Source organism: Pongo pygmaeus, chromosome 6, assembly GCF_028885625.2.
Source record: "Pongo pygmaeus isolate AG05252 chromosome 6, NHGRI_mPonPyg2-v2.0_pri, whole genome shotgun sequence".
Lineage (NCBI taxonomy): Eukaryota > Metazoa > Chordata > Mammalia > Primates > Hominidae > Pongo > Pongo pygmaeus.
The window spans coordinates 86,860,365-86,880,244 of record NC_072379.2 but is presented as its reverse complement, the minus strand read 5'-3'; the positions used below and the strand labels follow the sequence as shown (position 1 = coordinate 86,880,244).

The following is a 19,880-nucleotide window of genomic DNA, read 5'->3' as shown; positions in this document are numbered from 1 at the left end:
GATACCTTCCTTACTCTTCTAGAAAAATCGTGTCTGCTCCATCCAGCCTACAGACTTCCTATGTAAATTAAATGAGATAAACTATTTTTACATTCCCTTCAATATTTGTTATTTATACTCTACCTATTTTAAAGAAGATTTGAGCTAGCTGACATAATTGATATAAAAGTACTTTTAAATTGTTAGGGGCATGTAACTGCAAAATAATATTTTTTTTTTTTACCATTTATACCATGTCCTCTGCCTGCTATCTCCTTTCCCACTTACTCTTTACACTTTACCTCAGGAATTTTAAATTATTTTTATGATTGATAGCAACTATAATGATTATGGGTTAGGTCCAGGTGTATGGGCTGTAACTATGTGATGGTTATTAAAATGGACTTTAAAAATTATTACATAAATATCTGCTTTTTATCTCAGATTTTATTGCTAAAAGCCTTGTGGGTCTGCTTGACACAAGCCTTAGGGTATTTAGAGCTCTCTCCACCCACCATCAGCTATCACCTTTGTGAACTTTGCTGTCCCTCCTCCCACAAATAAATGCTGCTTTAATCACATAGTGAAAAAGCCAGTTAATTACTAAATGTATGAACTATGGGAAGTTTATAAAGCTAAGGAAGTAAAATATGTAAACATGACAGGAAGGGCAAACTGCACTTTCTGATTGAGCCAGCCATACTGGGAGGTCGCTGGTGGTTGCTGGAGAGCAGATGCTAAAGTTGAGAGTCGGTGTTTCCATCAGCAGTAACTGCTTTACATCTGCTTATGAGCTTGGATTCCTACTGAGTGCTTACTAGGTGCCAGGCAGTATTGTGGGTGCTAAAGATGCAGTCGTCAACAAAGCAGATGAATCCTTTTTCTTGCAGAGCTCACATGCTGGAGAGGGGACTAATAATAGACAAATCACAACTTCCTATGCCTGTGAGCACAGGGAGAGCAGCAAGAGACAATTCAGGGGGACAGGTCCTTGGAAAGCCAAGGTGAAGAGTCAGGATTTTACTTGAAGTGTGAGTGGAATCATCAGAGGGTTTTGAAGAGAGGAAGAAATCAATGCTTTATGTTTTCAGAAAGACCTACAGGCTACAAAAAGTCACAGACTCATTTCAGAGCTGGAAAGAGGTTTCATCTGAAGTGTGAAATCCTCTTGATTGGTCATTTCTGCCTGCAGCCCTGGGTCAAGAAGGGTCTATAAAAGCAAGTACTAACTCACAGGGAAATTATTCTCCTACCAGTTAGCAGTGATGCCACAGACACGAAGGATATTTTTCCTCATAGGTCCATAGCTGACCAAGGATTTGATATAAAATAAGTCATAGATATGGCCAATGATATGAAATAAAAATAAAAAAGAAACAACCAAAAACCTTGATAATCACTGAAAAATGTAAAATTAGCAATTCATTTCCCCTACAATAGGTAGATTAAGGAGGGGAATCCCTGTAGGAATGTTGTAAACCCATTTCAGTGCAAGGGAGGGACGATCTGTACTTTGTCTGGATGTACTTGAAGAATTTCACATTTATTTTCACGGGAGGGCATCAGTAATGATGGAGACTAGCAGAATGTCTAGAAAATGCCAGAAAAAAAGGTAATAAGATTAGATTTTCAAGGGAAAATGAAGTTCTACTGATAGCAGACTTATTTTTTAAAATCCCAAATAAACTGGTTTTATTAGTTCTACTCCCTGGAATTTTGTAAAATTCATTTTGGGAGTTATTCATACCTCATATCGCTAAAGTTGATATAGAGGGCCCATCACCATATAAAGACTTCTTTACCTCTTCAGTAATTCCAACCCACCTAAGAGTATTAAAAGTCTTGTATACTGTCCAATTTGTATGATTTGGTTAAAGTCATATTGAAGAAAAGAATGAAACTTTTAGCCTAAGAATTTATAGCAGAATTAAATGAAGACAGGAACAATTTACTTGATACTGAAAGAACTGTCATCTCTTTTAAAATAAAACATTTGGTTGAGTTGTTAGATACCAGTGGCATTTCCATAAACTGGCCGTACACTTTTAATTGCCTTCCTAAGTTTTTAACCTAATGTTTTATGATTATCCTTCCCACAAATTAATGCCGGCAAGTATATAACTAGGAATCTATGCATTGTATAAAGTCCTCTGTAACTCCTGACCCTGAACTTTTAGGTCCCTTTCCAAACACTTTTTAAAAATCAAGATCTTAGGAAGGGAGATGAGGGGATTGGAAGTTTGGATGTAAAACAAGAAAACGTTATCCCTTGTCTTCAAGTTGGGTGTTGACCACAGTACCTTGAATAGGACACTGTATCTTTAGGGAAGAAGTGGGACTTCACCAAGCCAAAAGCTTGCACAGCTATCCAATTTGAGCAGTGATTCCACACCACTATGAGAGATTCGTGACTAAGTGGTTGAAACAAGGGTAGGATGAAGATTTTCTCTGTTAGGTGCCTGGAAGTATTGGAAGCACAGAGAACAACATGGTGTTCGGTAATCTGAATATTCATATAAATTTTTCAGCATTTGAAAATTCTTAGAAACACAGAATAATGGCAAAAATTGTAAGCTATGCAATGCTAGTTTGCATTGCATAGCTCTTTCCTGTGTATCAAGTGCTTTCATGGATGCTATCTCAGGAGGTCCTCCTACTAGGGAAGGTAGACAGGGCAGATGGACAAAGCCGAAGCTCAGTGAGGAAAACACTGTTTTGTGACACAAAAACAAACCACCCCAAAGGTGTACTACACCCCACCAAGTATCTGGCAATTACTACACCTGTGTGGTGAGCTGGGTTTCAGCTGGTGTTGGCTGGGCCCTGCATTTCTGGGCTTCTAGCTGCAGGTTGGGTTCAGGGATGTTCCACACCCCTCTAATCCTCTTTGCAGTGGCAACTATGGAAGAACGTTCTTCTTACAGTGAAAGGCAGGGCCCAAAAGAGCAGACCTAATGCCACAGTCACATTTCAAATCTCTGTTTGTGTCATTACCACTGTTCACGCAAACTGTCAGTGGGGCAGAGAAGTATCATCCACTCATGAAAGTTGGAAGAGAGGAGGGAGTGATTATTTGCTGAATAATAATCTCATCTCCCATAGTAGGTTCTGACTCCTAGGCTTGTCAGCTACTCCTAGCTAAAACAAGTGAGTTCATTTTTTGCTGTTTAAAAAATCCTTTTAGGCCATTATCACATGGCTCCTTCAAGACAAATGCATGACTATGGAATAATAACTCTTATTCTAATATATAGGAGAATGAAAAAAAACCTTCGTTTCCAATACTTAAGATGCAAGCACTATTGTACCCCCAAAATGTTAAAGTCAGACCAACAGGATGTTAAACTGACTAAATTATTCGCTCCGGCGTAAGATCTGATAAGATTTCCTTCACGTGCGCTGTCCTTCATGCAGCACTGGCAGAGAGCACCTTTGTAGCTAACAGACAATAATACTCCCAATGGAGATTGTTTAAAAAGGACATAAGTATGTATGTAAACAGATGCTCATGCCTTTAGAGCCAGCTTTGTAAATCCAATTAATAATCTCTCAACTGTAAAAAAGGAGGACAATTGACATCCTCGCAGAATGCCAGTCCTCACTCTCCACTAGTGTATTAGAATCACAGGATTATATATCAGGAGTTAGAAGAGCATCAACATATTTGTGATTTTTATTCGTTTAACTGTTGCCTCAAAAGTAGTAATGTAGGATAGATGAAGCATTTGCCCTCCCTGGAGTAATACTGCTTTCTATATACCATATGTCTCCTTCTGAAGTATATAACTGTACAAGAGGGTCAGTTTTTCAAGTATATTATTATTAATAGTTGCAGTGGCAATATTAATAGCTAACAGATATTGAGTGTTTTTTAATGTGTCAGGAACTTATCAGCTCTTGAGATACATTTTCTTATTGAACATTCCTAGTAACTATGAAGTAGGTACTGCTATTATCCCAATTTGAGATATGGGGAAACTGAGGCACGGAATGAATAACTAATCTGTTCAAGGTTTCTAGAATTTGAAAGACATGTGTTTATCATTCCCTGTAAACAAAAGACAGATTTATTCTCCTAGACTTAAAAAGGTAAGGCACTCTGACAGCAGGTGGAGAGAGAGTTGGGAGTGAGGAATGTTGAGAATCTTGTTTGTGTGCATGTTCTTATGCATGTTTTTCATTGCTGGTCAAGGAGTTTTGATCTGTTTGTTCTGCTACTAGCTTTGTGCATTATCTGGGTAGCACTTCAAGTCTCTACCATTTAAGACCCAGAGGGGTGTCATGGTATAGTGACTAGGAGCATAGACTCCAGATCTACACTGTCTAAGTTCACATCTCTGCTCTGTCACTTATGAGCTGTGTAACGTGGACAAATTGGTCATTGTCTCTGTACCATTTCACCATGTAAAACATGGAGACAATCATAGCCCTACCCGTAGCATTATTACGTGGATCACAGTGAGTTCATATTTGCAAACCACAGAGGATACAAGAAACATCTGTTAAATAGGAGTCGTGGGTATCCTAGCTCTTTGGTAATAGTAGACTGGATGGAGTAGAGTCCTGGTTCAGTCTCTGTCACTATAGCCTGCATCACAGCCTCAGGCAACTCAAACTTTCTAGCCTCAGTTTACCCATTTGTAAATTAAGTGGTTTGGCCACTTGGTTGCTTGGGTCCCAGCTAGCACTCAGATCCTCTGGAGCTGCTCTATCTTCCCCTTTAGAGAGTTTGGATGGGGGATTTAGAAGGGGAAGGGGATGCACAGAGAGTGAGACACAACGTTACAACATTTTTCTCCTGCTTTCTTTTCTGGGAGCTGTAAATTTGTTCTTGTTTATGAATAGTATGCTTTAGACTTTAATAAATGCCTAACTTAGTTCTCTAGAGAAAAATGTCTTGTGGAAAGAGAAGTAGTCTATGACTTTTAGATAGAGAAAGGTGTAGCTGGTTTGGTGACCTCATCTGGGAATATGCATTGACTAACCCCACGATGTTATTTCTATGTTAGAAACACAAATGTCATCACAAGCAATAATGTTTAATGAATACAGTAGAACATTTGTTTCCAGAAGTTGCTCAAAGATTACTCATTTAGAAAAGCATGCTGTTAGTAATTGAAGGGTGATTTCCTATAGCCAGGGCAAGTTAGGATGCTTTAGCCTCACAGGTAAAGGACTGAAGAGGCTGCTCAGCATTTTAAGGTAGCTCTACTGGGTGGCAGTGACAGGGCAGTGCAATTCTGCTCAGCATTCATGTATTACATCAAAACCTCTCACTGATAATGCTGGGGCTGTGGCAAATCTGAGCCATTAAATATCTTAGGAATATCAAGTGTTTTAAAGGTGTGGATTGCAGTTTAGAGTAACATACATATTATTCTAAAATGCCTGTTGGAATCACCATGCCCTTTGGGAGTTAAGATATATAAAATCCTAAGATTTTGGGAAAAGTCTGGCCCTCTTTATTTGAGGTCAACTCTTTTCTGCTGTACACAAATACTGCTTTACTTCTGTTCCAAGGACTATAGATTCAGCTTTTAAAATATCTTGATCAGAATGTTGACTGAAGTGTTCACTGATGGCTTGGTTTTCCTAACAGATATAAGAAAGTAAAGTGTGCATAAAAATTCTTGTGAATACTTGTGAGTGTAGCTTTCTTCTATTGAAGGTCTCTCAGTATTGGTTCGCATGATTTGTTGGAGGCTACTTGTGACCTTGTATGTTTGCTGCCCCACTGTATTCACAGTCCCTAGCAAGTAGCAGACACACAATAAGTACTTGTAGAATGAATGAATAAAATACTGTGCCTTCTAGCCAAAAGGATTTGAGTGTGTTATTTGTAACATAAACAAATAATTTGGGTAACTGTTTGAAATGTAACCAGAGTGATTTATGACAGTGTAAATTGTTCATCCTTGTAAGGGACTGGAGCCTTTTGCCTTCATGGAAGCAACCCCCAGAAAGGCACTGGGCTCAGCATCTCTACCAGATGATGAAGTGCCCTTCAGTGTGGCCACGGCTTTTTGCTTAAATCATTACTACTTTTTTACCAGCTCAGTAGGAGTAAATGCATGTGTTACAATGAAAAATAATCCTAAATTGAAATTGTGTGTAACTGAATATATGATTTAGAAGAGTTAATTATGAAGAACAGCTAGAATTTCATATGGCATTTAGACGTACTCATTTTTATATTGATTTATAAACTAATGCTTGTTCCATGGTATTGTTTATACTATATGATGTCAAAGCCATTTGCAAAAGATCTACTGAAGTTTGAGCCTTTTTATGATCCTTCTGTGGACCCCCCTCCTTGTCTGCTCACTCCCACTCCTCCCCAAAAAAGAAAGAAAAGTGTTAGCTACAAATCTAGTTTCAGCCTTTCAAGTCCTTTGAACATACTTCAAGTTTTTTATTGGTTGTTTGAACTTTTTATTCATGTCTTTCTGTCATTGAAGTTAAAAAGACAGCAGTATAAGATACAAAAACATAGGTGAGAAGAGAATAAGGAAAATTAAAATTAATCTCCTGAAGTGTACACTGCATGCTTATATGCAAATGAGTAAAATCCAATTTGGGTTTTATCTTCCTGTGGGTTAAAGTTTGCTTTGTAGTGCCTCAAGACATTTCAGGTGTAGCTTTTTTAAGCCAAGGGACTTTACAATATGCAGCATTGTTCTCCAGTTGTTTTCCTGTGGAATGTCAACGAATTGCAGTGCTTACGTGCATGGCGGTTTGAGAGAAAACCTTTCCAATCTTCTGTTCCCTGCCCTGTCACTTAGCAAGTGATTTCTTCTCAGCAAGCTCTCCTACCTGATCTCCTGCTGTGTTGGGATCAATCCTCTGCAATGTCCCTGCACTAAGAGAAGAAGGTGAAAATCTGCCTGCAGGTTCAAATTAATTGCACTTCTCAGTTATGCTGTGAGTTAGCCAGTGCTTTAAATAATGACATTCTAAACTTCTAGTTTAAACATAATTGGAAAGAGAAAGTTGACATTAAAGTAATAAGTGAGAGTAAACTTAAGTGAAGGAGAACAGTGTAAAACATTCATATGCAAATACTCAAATACTCTTGATAAAGTTATTCATAAGCAGTTGACTATTTTATTAAATATGCTTGTGATCAACTTGGGGCACCAATTTTAACACCTTTTTGTTTTCAAAACTTACATGGCTAATTATGTTGTTTTCATCTAATGGAACATTACTTTTATTTATGACGGAAGTAGTTTGTAAAATAAAAATTTTATTCTAATTATAAATGTCATGTTCGTGGCAGAAAACATTAGAAATGGCTCCATTTGAAATCGTGTACTTTGGCAGTTATGATCTGAAAGCTGTTGGATATAAACGATGAGGCTCTGTGTGTTCCTGGAGCTAGCTTCCAGTGTTTGAGTTTGTCCTGTCTTCATTTGGAAAAGAAACAGATGCAGTTAGTGGCTCTAGCTGTAGTCTCTGGTGGGGACTCTGTCTGTATCCATACTGTAGCATTTTTCATTCTGTATCTGTAATTCTATATTTAGTTTTCGATGCCACTGAACTGTAACCAGGACTTAGTTATTTTTGTGTGCCCATTGCCCAGTGTAGCACCTGGCACACAGGCATGTGCCCAGGCAATATTTGCTAAAATAATTAAGGTTTTATGTGAATATTGATGGAAGGTAAACCTGAGAATGAGGCTTCATTTTTTTTTATTTTTTTTACTCTCATATGGCATGTTTCACTATCAATCTAGTCTCTTTTTTACACAGCTAAAATTAACATTGTATTTCTGGAAAAAATTATATTAGCATATCCTGTCAAGCTCTAAAAGAGGTAATTCTTAGAACTAATATTTATGTGCAAGTAATTGCTAAGAATAATAATTTACTTATAAATGCAAGATTGTATTAGTTTTATCTGTAATAGAATTCCTATTCATCCTGAAATCATAGCAAATTATTAAATTTGCTTTGTGGATAGTACAAAGTTAAGGAAATCAAATTTGTTTTATGAGGGCATTTGACTTAATTAATTTTTAAAATGTCTCTTGCTTTCTTAATACCAAACTTTAGATAATTTTTAAAAAAAGAACTTCATACAAAGAACTGTTCTTCCTGTTTCTTCTTTGTCAGTTAATCCTCAAACCTAGACTATGCCCTTAAATTCCTATTCTACACCAACTGGCTGAATTACGTTGCATCTTGTATAATGCAGCCTAGTAGAGAATAAACTCAGAAATTAGACATTCCTTTGAAACAAATAAATACACATTTGTTGGTAAGCCCTTTTGCCTGTGTCTTTAGAACAATGGATGTTTGTAATCGGGGCTGATCTTCAGCTAGTGCACACCTTTATTGCATAATGGCTAGTTTCTGTTCTGATTGGTCAATGCCTGTGCTTAACAGGTTATTAAATATTTTGTCAATTACCCCTGTTTGATTGATAACTCCAAAACTCCAGGAGAACTCCTCTTTATATACCTTCTGAATTACCACAGAAAGATTAATTTCTTCTCCAAATAGTAATTGAGTTGTGTGTGAAATTCCACATCTTTGTAAACTGGAAATTGGAGATCAGTCAGTGCTCTATGAATCATCCTTGACTCCTCCATTTCTGTCGCACTTCATTTCTAACTCACCAGTAGATCTCACTTGTTCATCCTCCAAAGCATTTTCCGACTCTGATCCCCTTCTCACTGCATTCACTGGGTTCCCATAGCCCAAGTCATATTGTCTCTCTCCTGGACAGTAATAACCTTTAGTTGGGCCCCCTGCTTCCAACCTTGCCTTCTGTAGTGTACTTTCCAAATAGAAGCCAGAGTAATACCTTTATATTAAAAAAAAAAAAAAAAAAAAAAAAAAAAAAAAAAAAAAAGCCCATACCAGGTCATATCTTAAAGGCCACAAACCCTTTTGCCTGTCTCTGTCTCAGCCTCCACCTCTCTCTCCTGGGTTCTATGTCAGCTGCAGCTATCCTGGCCTCCAGCACATTCCAGCCTAGCATACTCGTTATGGGAATGCAAGCCCCCTGCAAATAGAAAGGTTTTTTGGTTTGTTTCTCTCCTGTGTCTTCAGCCCCAAGAATTATATACCTGACACACAGTAGTTGCTCAATACATAGTAGTTGAAATGAATGAATAAATCATTGCATAGTGTTTAAAGATAGGAAACTGAGTGTGTGTTTTTCTTTTTGTTCTTCTTATCCAATGGTATTCTTGTACATGAAACATACCATAACAAAAGCAATATAAGTCATTTTTATTTTCTCCTTTAGAAACTTATAATTAAAAGCAGACAAGAAGTCAGGAACAGTGGCTCGTGCTTGTAATCTCAGCTACTCAGGAGGCTGAGGCGGGAGGATCGCTTGAGGCCAGGAGTTTGTGACCAGCCTGAGCAACACAGTGAGATGCCATCTCTAAAAATAAATAAATACATAATTAGTCAGGTATGGTGGTGAGTGCCTGTAGTCTCAGGTACTTGGGAGGCTGAGGTGGAAGGATCCCTTGAGCCCAAGAATTCAAGGCTACAATGAGCTATGATTGTGCCACTGCACTCCATCCAGAGTGAGACACCATCTCTAAAAAAATTTAAATTTAAATTTTAAAAAAGCAGACAACACTGAAAAAGGACACCAACCATTATTAAGCAGAATTAAGCCTAATAAGTATTAAATCATTAAAAAGAAATACGATCAATACTTTAAAAAACTAATGTTACTGAAGGATGTATATGTGAATGCTGTCTAAATAGAAAGACACAAACCTTTTACATCATCCTTTTCAGGTTAATATATATTTTAATAGAATGCAATCAGATTTCCAATGGAAACTTTTTATAATTTTTTGTTTGTTGTTTGTTAACACAGGGTCTTTCTCTGTCACTCAGGCTGGAGTACAGTGGCACGATCATGGCTTAGTGCAGCCTCTAACTTCCAAACTCAAGGGATCTTCCCCATTAGCCTCCTGAGTAGCTAGAACTACAGGTACACACCACCACGCCTAGCTGATTTTTCAATTTTTTTGTAGAGATGGATCTCCCTGTGTTGGCCAAGCTGGTTGCAAACTCCAAGGCCCAAGCAATCCTCCCGCCTCGGCCTCCCAAAATGCTGGGATTATAGCCATGAGCCACCACACCCAGCCTGTGTATTGTGTTGACTGAGTGTTTTATTTTAAACTGGTCTGCCCTCATCAGAAGAACCTAAAGTGTTCTCACACTGGTCTACATCAGATCTCTTCGTTTGCTTTGCTAGAACACTTACCACTTTCTAAAATTAACTCATTCATTTTGTTGTTGTTGCTGGTGGTGGTGGTGGTGGTGGTGGTAGTGATGGTGATGGTGGTGTTTATGTTTTTATTGTCTGTCTCATGTTTCTAGAATAAGAGCTCCGTGAAGAAAGAGACTTGTTCTGTTTTGTTCATGCCTATATTCTCAGCATGAGAAGAATCCTTAGCACATATTAGGAACCATTAACTATGTGTGGAATTAATGAAAAAGGAAATGTTCAGGCTGGGCTTGGTGGCTCATGCCTATAATTCCAGCCCTTTGGGAGTCCAAGGCAGGAGGATTGCTTGAGCCCAGGAATTTGAGACCAGCATGGGCAACATAGTGAAACTTCACCTCTACAAAAAAATTTTAAGTTAGCCAGGCATGGCGGCATGCTCCTGTAGTCCCAGCTACTTGGGAGGCTGAGGTAAAAGAGGATCAATTGAGCTTGGGAGGTCAAGGCTGCAGTGAGCATGATTATGCCATTGCACTCCAGCCTGGGTGACAGAGCAAGACCTTGTCTTTAAAAATAAAAAAGGAAATGTTAAAAAAAAAGAGAAAGAAATGTTCAAAACTTGCCCCAATAATTTTTACCAAAAAAAAAAGAATGCTAGTAAGAAAAGACATTTCCTAGATAAGAAGAGACACTCTAATTAAAACACTATGATACTGACATAAATAGATAAGTATTAAAGAGTCCAGGCTCTTATATATTTTGGAAAGTAATATAGGATAAAGGTGTCACTTCAAATTATCAGAGAAAGAGTGATCCATAATGACTGATTTTTACCGAATCCTGGCATAATTGTCTGTCCTCCTTGAACAAAGAAAATGTCATATCATATTTACAAAATAAATTCCAGATAGTAAAGCCAAGAAGTAACAATTTGTTAAAAAAAATAATAATAAGTAGGAGAAAAATGAAGTTATTGTTTGTATAAAATCAAGATCAGGGTCTTTTTCTTTAAGCAAGACAAGAAAGCCAAAAGAAAAAGAATAATTTGGGGCAGGGCCAAGATGGCCGACTAGAAGCAGTGGTGATCTGAGGCTCCCATCAAAAAGAACTAAAACAGCTTGCGAATCCTGCACTGGCAACCAAGGTATCCAGGTTCTGTCATGGGGACAGACTAGGCAGCTGGCATGATCCACGGAGAGGAAGGAGGAGCAGTGTAGTGCGGCGGCCCACCTGAGAGCCACATGGGGCAGGGGACCCCTCACTCCCCCAGCCAAGGGAGGCAGTGAGTGAGCGTGCTACCCAGCCTGGGAAACTGCTTTTTCCACGGAACTGTGCAACCCACGGATCGGAAGATGCCACTCATGAGCCCACGCCACCGGGGCCTAGGGTCCCAACCATGGAGCTGCTCAGATTCTCAACAGCCACTAAGCTAGAATCTGCTTAAGCCTGCCAAGCTCCTGGTGGGAGGGCCGGGCATCACCACAGCTGCGGCTGCCTGCTGTCTAAGCCCTCTGAGCTCCTTCAGGGAGGGGCAGCAGCCAACACCGGGACAGCTAGCTGCCTAACACACTAAGCTCCCAGGGCGGGGTAAGGGCAGCAGCCATCTGTATAGCTCTAGGCCATGCTCTTCCCCTGTTGAAGCCAGGGAGGCTGGATGGCTTGGTCCCAAGAGGGATTCCCCACAACCCAACACACTGGCTGTGGCAGATTGTGGCCAGAGTACCTCTTCAGACCTGACCCTGACTCATCTTCAGACCTGACCCTGACAGCTACTGAACTCTCCACCCCAAATCCACAGAATATACATTCTTCTCAGTCCCACATGGCACTTTTTCAGAAGACAACTAAGTGATTAGAAGTAAAATCACTCCTCAGCAAATGCAAAAGAACTGAAATCATAACAAAACATTCTCTCAGACCACAGTACAATCAAATTAGATCTCAGGATTAAGAAACTCACTCAAAACCACACAATTACATGGAAATTGAATAGCCTGCTCCTGAATGACTCCTGGGTAAATAATGAAATTAAGGCAGAAATCAAGAAGTTCTTTGAAACCAATGAAAACAGAGACAATGTATCAGAATCTCTGCGATGCAGCTAAAGAAGTGTTAAGAGGGAAACATCGCACCTAAATGCTCACATCAGAAAGTTAGAAAGAGCTCAAATTGACACCCAAGTATCACAATTAAAGGAACTAGAGAAGCAAGAACAAACAAATCCTAAAGCTAGCAGAAGACAAGAAATAACTAAGATCAGAGGAGAACCGAAGGATATGGAGACACAAAAAAACCCTTCAAAAAATGAATGTATCCAGGAGCTGGTTTTTTTTTTTTGAAAAAATTAACAAAATAGAGCACTAGATAGACTAATGAAAAGAGAGAAGAATCAAATAGACACAATAACAAATGATAAATGGGATATCACCACTGACCCCAGAGAAGTACAAACTACCATCAGAGAATACTGTAAACGCCTCTACACAAATAAACTAGAAAATCTAGAAGAAATGGATAAACTCATAACACATACACCCTCTCAAGATTAAACCAGGAAGAAGTCGAATCTCTGAATAGACCAATAATAAGTTCTGAAATTGGGGCAGTAATTAGTAGCCTACAAACCAAAAAAAGCCCAGGACCAGATGGATTCACAGCTGAATTCTACCAGAGATACAAAGAGGAGCTGGTACTATTCCTTTTGAAACTATTCCAAACAATTGAAAAGGAGGGACTCCTTCCTAACACATTTTATGAGGCCAGCATCATCCTGATACCAAAACCAGGTGGAAACACACACAAAAAAGAAAACTTCAGGCCAATATCCTTGATGAACATTGAAACAAAAATCCTCGATAAAATACTGACAAACCAAATCCAGCAGCACATCAAAAAGCTTCATCCCCAGGATGCAAGGCTGCTGCAACATACGCAAATCAATAAGTGTAATCCATCATATAAGCAGAACCAATGAAAAAAACCACGATTAACTCAATAGATACAGAAAAGGCCTTCGATAAAATTCAACGTCGCTTTGTGTTAAAAACTCTCAATAAACTAGGTATTGATGGAACTATCTCCAAATAATAAGAGCTATTTATGACAAACTCATAGCCAATATCATACTGAATGGGCAAAAGCTGGAAGCATTCCCTTTGAAAACCGTCACAAGACAAGGATGCCCTCTCTCAACACTCCTATTCAACATAGTATTGGAAGTCCTGGCCAGGGCAATCAGGCAAGAGAAAGAAATAAAGGGTATTCAAATAGGAAGAGAGGAAGTCAAATTGCCTCTGTTTGCAGATGTCATGATTCTGTATTTAGAAAACCCTATTGTATCAGCCCAAAAACTTCTTAAGCTGACAAGGAACTTCAGCAAAATCTCAGCATACAAAATCAATGTACAGAAATTACAAGCATTCCTACGTACCAACAGTAGACAAACAGAGAAATGATGAATGAACTCTTATTCACAATTGCCATAAAGAGGATAAAATACCTAGGAATACAGCTAACAAGGGATGTGAAGGGCCTCTTCAAGGAGAACTACAAACCACTGCTCAAGAAAATAAGAGAGGACACAAACAAATGGAAAAACATTCCATGCTCATGGATAGGAAGAATCAATATCATGAAAATGGCCATACTCCCCAAAGTAATTTATAGATTCAAAGCTATCCCCATCAAGTTATCATTGACATTCCTCACAGAATTAGAAAAAAAAACTACTTTAAATTTTATATAAAACCAAAAAAGAGCCCGTATAGCCAAGACAATCCTGAGCAAAAAGAACAAAGCTGGAGGCATCATGCTACCTGACTTCAAACTATACTACAGTGCTACAGTAATCAAAAAAAAAAAAAAAAAAAGCATGGTACTGGTACCAAAACAGACATACAGACCAATGGAATGGAACAGAGACCTCAGAAACAATGCCACACATCTATAACCATCTGATCTTTGACAAACCTGACAAAAACAAGCTATGGGAAAAGGATTCCCTGTTTAATAAATGATGCTGGGAAAACTGGCTAGCCATATGCAGAAAACTGAAACTGGACCCCTTCCTTACACCTTATATAAAAGTTAACTCAAAATGAATTAAAGACCTAAATATAAAGCCCCAAATCATAAAAACCCTAGAAAAAATCCCAGGTAATACCATTCAGGACTTAGGCATGGGCAAAGATTTCATGACAGAAATGCCAAAAGCAATTGCAACAAAAGCTAAAATTGACAAATGGGATCTAATTAAACTGAAGAGCTTTTGCACAGCAAAAGAATGAATAGAGTGAACAGAATGAACAGGCAACAGAATGGGAGAACATTTTTGCAGTCTACCCATCTGACAAAGGTCTAATATGTGGAATCTACAAGGAACTTAAACAGATTTACAAGGAAAAAACAACCCCATCAAAAAGTGGGCAAAGGATATGAACAGAAATTTCTCAAAAGAAGACATTTATACAGCCAACAAACATATGAAAAAAAGTTCAACATCACTGATCATTAGAGAATTGCAAATCAAAACTATAATGAGACCATCTCATGCCAGTCAGAATGGCGATTATTAAAAAGTCAAGAAACAATAGATACTGGTGAGGCTGAGGAGAAATAGGAACACTTTTACACTGTTAGTGGGAATGTGAATTAGTTCAATCATTGTGGAAGACAGTGTGGTGATTCCTCAAGGATCTAGAACCAGAAATACCATTTGACCCAGCAATCCCATTACTGGGTATATACCCAAAGGAATATAAATCTTTCTGCTATAAAGACACATGCACATGTATGTTTATTGCAGTACTATTTACAATAGCAAAGACATGGAACCAACCCAAAAGCCCATCAATGACAGACTGGATAAAGAAAATGTGGTACATATTAACCATGGAATACTATGTAGCCGTAAAAAGGAATGAGATCATGTCCTTTGCAGGGACAGTGATGAAGCTGGAACCCATCATCCTCATCAAACTAACACATAAACAGAAAACCAAGCATGTTCTGACTCATAAGTGGGAATTTAACAATGTGAACATATGGACACAGCGAGGGAAATATCACACACAGGAGCCTGTTGGGGAGTCAGTGGCGAGGGGAGGGAGAGAGAGCATCAGGACAAATAGCTAATGCATGCAGGGCTTAAAACCTAGATGACGGGTAGATAGGTGCAGCAAACCACCGTGGCACAAGTATACCTACATAACAAACCTGCATGTCTTGCACATGTATCCTGGAACGTAAAGTAAAATAAAAAAGAAAAAGAATAATTTATTTTACTAAATAAAAATTTAAATTTTTATGTGGAAAAATGTGTATACATATTTTACTTTTATACACACACACACACACACACGGGTAAACTTGATCATATACAAAAAAACTTCTATAAACTGATTGATAAAAAACCAAGAATCCAATATTAAAATTGGTACCTTGATAAAAAACCAAGAATCCAATATTAAAATTGGTACCAGCTATGAAAAGTGAAATTTGAAACAGTAGAAGAAATGTAAATTGCCAGAAAGCGTATGAAAAGAAGCCCAAGAATGTTTTATCAAGTGTAGCTTTGGCAACATGTAAAAAACTGATAACCAATGCCAGAAGACATATGGAGAAAGTGACATTCTTTTTCATCACTGGTGGGAAAATGAAAAGTACTCTGTCGGCATTTATTAAAATGTAAAATATGCATACCGTTTGCCAAGCAATTCTATATTGGGGAATCTATCCAACAGAAATGAAAGCATCTGTAGGTAGAGAGACATGTACAAGGATATTTGCTGAAGTATTGTTTGTAAGGGAAAAGAAATTGGAAACTACTTAAAGGTTCATCAATGGGAGAACAGTTAGATAAATTATGGTACTTCTATTTTATGGAATGTTATACGATTTTAAAACAATTGTTACAGGCCAGGCGCAGTGGCTCACTAGTGTAATCCCAGCACTTTGGGAGGCCAAGGCAGGTGGATCACCTGAGGTCAGGAATTTGAGACCAGCCTGGCCAACATGATGACACCCTGTCTCTACTAAAAATACAAAAATTAGCTGGGTGTGGCGGCACATGCCTGTAATTCCAGTTACTCGGGAGGCTGAGGCAGGAGAATCTCTTGAATCCGGGAGGTGGAGGTTGTAGTGAGCTGAGATTGGGCCATTGCACTACAGCGTGGGCAACAGAGCAAGGCTCTGTCTCAAAAAAAAAATTGTTACATGTATTTCTTGATTTGAAGGACTATCTAGTATATATTGTTAAGTGCCAAAAGAGTTTCAAGGGTAATCTTTATTGTAAAATCCATTCAAAAAATCAATGGTATATATGTTCGTACATAAGGATGGGTGTATTTCAGAAACAAAAAATATGTGAAAAGGGACATATCAAATCATTAACAATTGCTATATCATCAGAAGTGAAAGAATTTGCAGCTGAAGAGATATAATGTCTATTCTGTATCACTTTATTGTTTAATTTGGTAAAACAAACATGTTCCTTTTTAAACTAAAACAAATCTAAAGATTGTTCACTGATAAATGTAAATATATAATATAGGACCCTTGTAGTTTGGCTTTGAGCATGTATAAATACCATACAATATAGGAAAGGAGATCCAACATTATTGTATTTGGTCAGAGAAATCATCATAGGAAAAAAACAGCAAGTCTCACTTGACGAAATGTGTTGATATGCTTCTGTAAATCTACTTACAGGTTGGAGGTTTGGAATTTGCATTTCTTTTTTCAACTCAATTAAAACTTAGTTATTCTAAGAAATAGTTATTAGGAAGCTAAATTATGAAATAAACCATCTTAGACAAAAGAAAACAATGCTTCACTGTTTAATGTGTTGTTATCTTCCTGTTTTACTCTTTATAACTGCCCAGTATAAAAGTGAAGACCTTACTATGCTGGCCTAACTGACTGAATAGCCCACTGTGTTTTTTTAAAGTTGAAGTTTTTTCAACATACTTGTAATGTATACATTTGATACAAAGATTGTTTATCATTTTTCTTTTTTATTTCAGAACGCTTTACCCTGTACAGCTCTAAAAACCTTAGACAAGCGTGGAATAAGTAAGTCTTTATACAGATTGTGCTCATTTTCTTTCTCTTTTAATATTTACAACTCTTCTTATACATTTTTCATGGCATTGTTGATTCATCCTGCTGTGTACTTATTCATTCATTTAACCATTAAACTGCTGTTAAACCTTAACTGTGTGCTAGCTACCATGTTCAGCCTGAGCCAACACTGTATGAATTTGAGTTCCTAGAGCGATGTGGCATTGCTTCAGAACTGTAAATCCTAAAATTCCTTGTGGTCAGCCTTCTTGCAGCTAAATTCCAAGAAATATTTTTGTATCAGCAAAATAGTATTTAGAAAATATAATATAATGACTGACTTTCTAATATAAATGATGTTGGTGACAACTTTTGAGCTAAAGTTGATCTTTCAGATTTTTTCACTTTGCATATTTTTCCCTTACGCCTTATTGGGAAGCTAAATGCATTTATGACTTGAAGTGTGTGTTCTCCATTTATTTCATGTCTGTTCTCTCATCTGACCTTACTTCGTTTTATTTGTTATTTTTGAAATTTCATAAAATCTGAAGATCTGGATTTTGTAGTTAGGAGACTTTTATTGCAAGCCAATGTGTTAGAAAATCATTGGAAGTTGGAAGCAGTAATTTAGTCATTCCCGTTTACTTGTGAGTGTCACATTTCAAGGTTTATGCTGGAGAAAAGATAACTGGAACTGGTTTGATTAAATAAATTGTAATTTGTCATATAATTTTGTCTACTTGGAATTTAGTGTTCTACTCACATTTTTCACTGTTATCACATGTTTAATTTTGGATACTCCCAGTTATGAAAAAAAAACAAGAAAAAACATTTTCATATTAAAATGCTGCTAATCCGTGCTCTCAGTGGATACAGTGGACAGCTAATGGCAAGGAACTCATGAAATGAATACATTAAATTCTGCGGTAGTTTCGGGATTTGGCCATTTATTTTTATTAAATTTGTACCTCGAAGAACACATAGGTATAATCATTTTTGTCTAACCTGGGGCTTTGCATTTGCCATTTGAAGAGCCAGTTCTTACCCTCAAGGCTCCCCTGGGAAGCATTCCCTCTCCTGGGAGCTTCCTGTGCATGCTTCTCTTCTCTACCTCCCCATTTCCTGATAACTGGTCTAACATATTTTAATTAAGTGCTTTTATACACCAGATAATATATACAGCATACAGTTCCTACCTTAATTAAATGATCAAACACATTCCTCTCATAGGAATAAGACATCATTCCTTCCAACCAGCTAACCACTTTATGAAACAATTCTTGATAAAGCCATTGAATCTCTAAATCTATATTTAAAGTAACAGGAAAATCTGAAACTATCATACCGTAGCATAGCAGCATTTCTGAAGAATAGGTAATTAGAATTACAGAATTACAGAATTTAGAATTAATTCAAAGGCATTTAATAAACTGAGTCCCACCATTAGTCCCACTTTTTAAATATTTTAAGGAAAATGATAAAAGCTGAGCTTGAGGTAAGATTTTAAAATTATGAACATGGCTTGTTTAGAACGATGCTATTTTTAAGTCCTTGTAAGTCTTGCCTTAAGGGTTTATTTCAGAAACACTAAGTAATAAAATCATTACTAAAAATATTAAAATGCTACTTTCTGGTATTCCAGTATTAAGTGCTGAATCTTTAGAGCCAAGCTGTAGCCTCTAGCCAATTCAAACCAAGGCAATTTAAAGAGAACTGAGATGCAGAGATGTTAATTATATTATTGATTCTTCCTCCAAATGGTCCTTGCAACCATCATCAGCATTTCAGCATCTTTCACTTAAGGAGTGAGATCAGAATTCGAAAGAACTACATTAAAAGACTATTAAACGAGTGACAGTGACGGTTTTCTCCATTTCCAACTAATTTGCTTGTCTATAGCACAATTACTAAACTGAAGCAACTATTAAATTCTCTTGTACAGTGGTAATAGGTTTAAAATAAATTGAACTAATTTGCAAGAACTAATTTGAATTCAGTTTAGATGGGTTAATATAAGATAGGTGGGTTAATATAAAAAAGTAGGTCACTGTTCAAAATTAAGTAACAATGCTTTTAAAAATATGTATTAACCTAGGTATTGAAGCTAGTGGACATGTTAACCTGCCTAAGAGAGTAGGAATTTCTTGAGAAATGAATCCTTAAGTTTATTTGAATAGCTATAACAAAAGACCCAGTTTATTTTGGGGCCAACTCTGCCCTAAGTAACACCTAGGCAATTCCCTGCTGACTTCATTTATGTCAGCAACCATGGGCATAATTTCATCCTTTGAAAGATATTTTTATTGTTCTGGGAAAACAAAGCAGTGATGGGGGAAAATATCATAAGATCCAACAGATATCCAAATTCAAAAGAATAATAGAAAGAAGAAATCTTAATTATGAAATTGAGAATGATAAATATATATTAAAAAGAAAAGACAGTCCTTTTATTCCCTCATGCTGGAAGTGCATAATCCATGTGGGCTCTTCCTCCATAAAGGGGATTGTGGATTAAAGGGAGACAAATCTTAATTTTATAAAAACATGTACTGTTTTCTGACTGCCTTCAAAACATTCTATTTTATTTCGTTGCAGCTATACTCTCCCTATTTCTCTTCCAAATCTCTCTATTTATAGTTGTC

At 37.4% G+C, this 19,880-nt stretch overlaps 1 protein-coding gene across 7 annotated transcripts in view; it reads left to right on the top strand.

The window, feature by feature from the left end:
• The window catches only part of CDK14 (cyclin dependent kinase 14), a 592,881-nt gene that overhangs the window by 447,582 nt on the left and 125,419 nt on the right, over positions 1–19,880 (top strand). For all 7 annotated transcript variants that reach the window (XM_054495986.2, XM_063667603.1, XM_054495990.2 and 4 more), the window contains one exon: positions 17,202–17,250. In XM_054495986.2, coding sequence (XP_054351961.1) covers positions 17,202–17,250 — 49 coding nt within the window. The remainder of the gene's footprint in view (positions 1–17,201; positions 17,251–19,880) is intronic.